Source organism: Austrofundulus limnaeus, unplaced genomic scaffold (genome assembly GCF_001266775.1).
Source record: "Austrofundulus limnaeus strain Quisiro unplaced genomic scaffold, Austrofundulus_limnaeus-1.0 Scaffold673, whole genome shotgun sequence".
In the NCBI taxonomy this organism is placed as follows: domain Eukaryota; kingdom Metazoa; phylum Chordata; class Actinopteri; order Cyprinodontiformes; family Rivulidae; genus Austrofundulus; species Austrofundulus limnaeus.
The window spans coordinates 284,525-291,170 of NW_013953075.1; the positions used below are offsets into that span (position 1 = coordinate 284,525).

The window sequence follows — 6,646 nt, forward strand, 5'->3', positions numbered from 1 at the left end:
ATTATATTATATATTTAAAAGTTATATTTTGGTCAGATGTTTGACTCCGACACATTTCTGTTCTGTTTTAGTCTGTTTAAAAACTATAAAATGTATTTAAAAGAATTAAAGTGGATGTCCTTCTTTTTTATTTATCATTTTAAATAAAGAAATAATAATAATAAWAAAAACATCTGCTTGCCTGTCCACTGATAACATTTAATACCTGAGAACTGAACGACTCTCTGATCACGTTATTCATTTTGTTCTGTTCCTTCTTGATAAACCCTGCTGGCATTTAGAGATTTTTTTTCTGAATTTCTTTCCTGTGGATCAGTGGTCTAAAATTATTGCCAGTAAAGTGAATATAATGGATCGGAATTGAAGAGAACAGAAATAGCGGTCACTCTCACCTCAGTAAATGTGCGGTGGGCTTGATTGGTGCTGAATGACTGAAATTCCTTTCAGCGCAGAGTTTTATAACGACCTTGGGAGAAAAAGAAAATAGTTTCACAGAAGGATGAACTCAGGCTGSACTGAAAATGTCATTTATTGGAACAAAATATGAGAATCTGCACACGGGAACACTTTCTCCCTTTTAGTTCTCAGTTATAACTTTAACGTGCCATGAATTCATGTTCTGATTTGTGTGTGGGTTTGTTTGTGTGTTCATGCACTTCCAGGATCCGACTTGTGTGGTCAGCCCCGTCATCGATATCATCAACATGGACACGTTCGCCTACGTGGCGGCCTCTGCTGATCTCCGTGGAGGTATGAAAACGCTTTCTTCCACCTTCAGTGTGAAAAAATCAAACCTGGCTTTGAGGAGCCTTCAGGGCAGCTTATGATGGCAGAGAGAAAGCCCCCCGAGGCTTCTGGAGTTACCAGAAGGCCCCCATGATGAGTTCATGAACCTTCTCTGCAGCTCAAACGCCTTTGAAATGTTGATTTCATTCAGACGTTTTCTGACAGGTTCACCGTTCCCAGAGGAGCTCTGGACAGTTTGAGTTTTTCAGCCTGATATTTTATTTGAGAAGTTCAGCCCCACTTGAAGGTATTAGCTTCATGCGTTCTTTCTTAAGTTCTACACAGCAGAGCTAAACGAGTCATATCCAAACACTCAAAATGTTTTTTTAACAGTGGTGAGCAGCGCTAATCTAAAAATTAGCTCGGTAATTTCTAAAGCACTTATGAAAATGTTTAGGTCCGCAACTTCAAAAACGCTTATGCCATAGAAAAACTTAGCAGAAGCTAATTTTAAAGTGCAAGWTCARTTTRACACTTTCTAGCTGGCAAATATTGTACAATATATGTACAACACTACCAGCTCGCAGTGTATGAACCCTTATACAGCTTAATCCTACAACCGCTGATTGCTGGGGATGTGATTTCCTGAAACAGACCTTTAGCTCCTGGTGTAAAACTTAAAAAGTTGTTGAGGATTGCTAGTTCGGCTGCTTCTTTGACTTCTTCTTTTGTTTGGTGTAGTTTTTCTTTAAAGAAGCAACAATAAAGTAATTTTAAAACTGTTTATTGGAAAACAGAAGCGATGCATTCTGGGTACATGACGGATTTGATTTGTGATGGGAAACAAAAGTTTTTCATGTAGTTGCTCCAGTTGACCACTAGATGTCTGTCTAACCCCGTTGGCGGATTGCTTCGACCAATCACGTCAAGTATTGAGCTCCAGTGTTTAAACTTTATTTTTTTTAAAAAAGAAGCTCTGATTGTAAACTAAAATAAATCAATACATACAAAATTTTAGTATGGATTACAAATGTCTACTGTTTTAGCTGGGACAGGGAGTTCTAAACACTGTCTTCCTGCTACGTAAGCAGACACAAAGCATTGTGGGAAATCAGAACACTGACCCAAAGCAACAGTCAGCAGGATGTATACCTTCACAATAAGTGTGTTTATCTGGGAGGGGTGCTGTTGTGTAGATCATGTGTGTTGTGATTCATTGACAGTCATRCCTTCTGCTGTTCAACATAATGATGACTGGTAGATAATTAGTTATTAGCGGTACTGCTTTTTAATTTTAGAAAGCGCAAACCTGCTTATGAATTATAGAAATTAGTAAGACCGCTAAAGCGCAAATGAAATATTTAGGTCCGCAATTAGTGGATTTGCGCTTTAGTGGACTGGTGCCCACCACTGTTTTTTAATTTTACTCAGTTTATCCTAGAGATATGAAAATAAACATCCAGATTTCTGAACACAAACATCATTCACTATATGATGCAGTTTCTGAAATAAATCCAATTATGGTCTTTATATGAGTAAAATACAATCCATCTAATTATTTGATGTATTTCTATAAACATTCACTTATCGTAATGTTTCAAAACTTTATTAATCYCATAAAACAAAAATTCTATGTACAATAAAAAAAAGAAAATGCAAATAAAATTAAATGAAAGGCAGCAGAGAGAAGAAAATAAATCTTATATCTACCTCTTTTTTCTCAAGCATACATTCAAGCTAAAATATTTCTTCAGTCAACAAAACAAAACAGYGACTCTTTCTASAACAACAAATTGAATGACTGCATATTAAACAATATCATGTTTTTTAACAGTCTCTCATTCTCTTAAACATGTACATTGATGTCGCACTTTTAACGTCATCTTCCAGATTATTCCACAATCTGAGTCCTTGGATTGAGCTGCATCGTTCTCTCAAACTGGTTCTAAATTTAGGTTTCATGAACGTCTCTATTCCCTTTAGATTATAACAATTCTCTCTCTTTGCAAAGTTTATCAGAATGTTTAAAGGTAATATGTTTCAGTGTGCTTTATACATAACTAACAAAATATTATAATCAGCCAAATCATAGTATTTCAGTATTTTCAGTTTACAAAATAATATATTAGATGGATATTGGTAGTTTTTTCTAGTGATAGCTCTTATATCTCTTTTCTGCAAAATAAAAACAGGATGTGTAATAGTCTTACATGCTTTCCCCGATACCTTAACACAATAGACCAAATGTGGAATAATTAATGTGTTTTATAACATATACAGAGCTTTATCATTAAACAAGTCCCTTACTTTGTAAAGCGATGCAATAGATTTAGCTAGTTTTATTTTTAAATAATCTATATGTAGTTTCCATGTCAGTTTATAATCAATAATAACACCCAAACGTATATAAAATGTATAATGCGAGCCCCATTTTTAAAAAAGCTTAGAAACATTTAAAAAATCCAATCCTTTCATATAATTCTACCTCTAATTTCATACATATTCAGGACTTCAGCCTTTGCTGTGTCCCCTCTAKGGTGGGGAACATTATTCGGGGACACACACTTTTTGGGGTTTTTGTTGCTACTAAGGAGGAGCAGCGCGACACACAACCAACGTCCACTTCTTTTTGTCTTCGCCGTTAATAAGAAAAAACAAAAACAAGTACTTCCTCCTCCAACTCAGGTATGAAAAAAAAAATCAACTATAATCATATAATGAGTCAAAATTTACTCCCGAGTATAGTACGACAGCCCAACTTTATGGTTTATTTTTGAAGTTAAATTTCTCACATTATACACACATAAAAACTAAGAAAATTAAGTGTTCGTTAACTGAAATCGAGATGAAACCACATAAATGTTGAATAGATTTAAATGTGAAGAGAATGAGGACCATAATGAACGGAGTTTTAATGCTGATCCGTCAGTCATGAAACCCACGCTGAATGAAAACCGGTGTGATGGTGTTTTGGGCATGTATCTAAACTATTTTAATCAAGACATAACAATAGTCAAACAATGGATTATAAAAGTCAATACTTTAAAAGGAAAACTAAGAAAATGGTGTAGTGCTTTTAAAATCAGTATCTAGCATGACTAATAAATTTCTTCAATACTATAAATAGAAAAGTTGAAAAGCAGGTTTGTGTACAAAGAATGGATCACTTGTAGAGAGTTTAGAGCTGTCCACATGACAAAGTTGTAGTTGAGAAAGGTTTTATTGTTTCAGCCACATGGGAACATTTTACCAGGAGAAAGATCAAAACTGTTTTTGTTCACTGTAAAAGTTGCAGACTTTTGGTGTAGACGGMCAAAGTACCAAACCTAACCTTCAACACAAATACGCCCATATTTTTCTACCTTCTGACCATGCTCCACACCTTGTTTCCTGTTTATGGTGCAGTTTTGTTGCAGGCCGGTACTCAAATTGTCTGGCATTTTTGCATTCACCCTTCTGGCCCAGGTGCACCCTGATTTCCGGAACCTTGAGAGCTGTGGTTCCAATCGGGCCATACTGAGACGTCAACTACTGTGGCTCACTGATTGGTTCACTGGCCGGGAGGGTTACGTCACACAAATATGTGAATCATTTGCAGCGACTGTAACATTTGTTTCATTCGTGTTCAACTACACAACAACAGAGATCTATCAACAACAAGAAAGCTAACAAAAAGCTAACATTAGCTTACCATCTTTAGCGTCATCCTGCTGGGTGGTACAGTTAAGATTCCAGACTTTTCCTTCGAGTTTGGTGTAATCCATTATTGTTTTCTTGCAAATACAAGAAAATAAGGTTGTGTGTTTAATTTTATGATGCCACCCATATAGAGGCGACTCTCTGCTCAATGCAGATACAATACAGGCTGGAGTAGAGTAACCCTAATTTACACTACATGCGTTATGGCTCCGCTCCAGTCTGACCTCCGCAGCCAATACGCAYCCATTATAATSAATGAGAGTGTTWAMACTGGCTCCGCACGGTGGCGGTGAGCGGCGGTGAGCGGACGGCGATCCGTCAAAATTAGATTTGATCCTATTATCCCCCGGATTTACACTATATGTGTCTCTGCTCCGCTGCGCTGCGCAGGTCGCAGCTGTTCATTTGTATCTCAATTGCCACATTCCGGCAGAAATAGGATCAAATCTAATTTTGCCAGATTGCCATCCGTTCACTGTCGCCGTGCGCAGCCAGTGTAAACACTCACATTGATTATACTGGGTGCGTATTTGCTGCAGAGGTCAGAGCGGAGCGGAGCTGTAACGCATGTAGTGTAAATTAGGGGTATTTCTGCCGGATGCCGGAGCTGCGCAGGAGTCAATTTTTAAAGATTATGTCACACCAACAGGAAGAGGAATGAGCACAACATCCGTATTTTCAAAATAAGACACTATTAGGTGGAATAATTTGTCGGAATAATGTCGAAATCCCAGCTATATTAATAAATATATGGATATATTTATACACAAACGCTGTCAGAATGTATCGTTCTGTTTGGGAAGCAGGTGGAAACATGTAGCATGAAGCATATGTGTACACACACGATACACGTGGATTTTATTTTGAAATCAGAAGTTTCAGAAAGCTGACAGCGAGACAGTTTCAACATAGATATCAAAAGCCTTTATATCAATGTTTTCAGCTGTGTTTGGAGTTCGTCTTTCACAGAATTAATTATTTTTTGCTGTAACTTCCACATTTATCACTGAATTAATCGAGCGATTTCCTTCCTGCGAGCGGAGCTGAGCGGAGCGGAGGTTGTATAAATAGAGACACAAACGAACAGCTGCGACCTGCGCACCGCAGCGCAGCGGAGACGCATGTAGTGTAAATTCTTGGTAAGGCTGGGCCGTCTGGAGCTGGGGCAATCCCTACAAAGCAAAAACACCTAAAGTTTACTTCAGCATCCGAAAGTTACTTCATCTTCAGGGTGAAGACATGCAGCAACAAAAATATGTGGCATATTTACAGGAACATGTTCAGAAAGGAAAATATAACATTTTTGTTTGGACACAGACTTGGTGTCTTCTTCTGCTGCTGTTCCTGCTGTGTAGTTGTATTGTTTTCTGTTAATGACACCTACTGTTTCAGAGAAGAACTTCGGTTTTCGCTACTCCTGTATGTTTGTATCAAATCGTCAGCGGATCAAATTAAATAAAATGAGCTCAAACTCCACTAAGTCTCATCAAACTGGTTTCCTAAACTTTAATCTGCCAGGTTAGGATGAAAAAAAGTGACCAAATCCACCTTTTATTGACTCTGAAGGATCGTTGGATCCACTGTCCTGAAATAAGTGATGTTTTGTTGGGATGGAGACYAAACATGAATGTTTCTGCAACCATCGGAGCATCACTGACTGATTATGTGAAATAGAAAACCCCGAGGCATGCTCTTCCTTTTAGCGTGACAGGATTCTGTAGTTACACACGAGCTGAAACTAAATGGTCTGAAAATAATCCAGAACAAACACGCATCAGTGTTCCACCAGCCCTCCCCCTCTCCATCACCAGTCTCCTCTAAAAGTTTTATACTTCATGTTTCCTGTTATTAGCCTGTCTTCTCCGAGTCGTCTCCTAACAGCGATCAGTGCCAGTCAGTTCTGATAATAGCCCTGCACACACAGTAATAGACTCACACAACAATGTGTGTGTGTTACTGTGCAGTCAAGCAGAGCTACACCAGACTTTCACTGTGAAGATYACAAAACTTTGCTTCTTTTTGTGTGTAAATGATGCACTTTTCTGTTTTTGCTTTAAWTGTTTGTTTAATGAATGTTGTGTTACTGTTTGTTTCTTTCAGAACTGCTTTAAAGGCACAGTGTGTAGGATTTTGTCAATTCGTTTCGCCGAAATTGAGATAATCACTAATGACAATAATAAAAAACATGTCTAATCATTGCAGACTAAGACCTTGTTTTATT

At 37.7% G+C, this 6,646-nt stretch overlaps 1 protein-coding gene across 1 annotated transcript in view; it reads left to right on the forward strand.

The window, feature by feature from the left end:
- The window catches only part of galnt14 (UDP-N-acetyl-alpha-D-galactosamine:polypeptide N-acetylgalactosaminyltransferase 14 (GalNAc-T14)), a gene marked incomplete at both ends in the record, with an annotated part of 185,192 nt that overhangs the window by 176,500 nt on the left and 2,046 nt on the right, over nt 1–6,646 (forward strand). Inside the window, 1 exon segment of the mRNA XM_014027694.1 lies at nt 663–750. Within this exon segment, the coding sequence (XP_013883148.1) occupies nt 663–750 (88 nt within the window).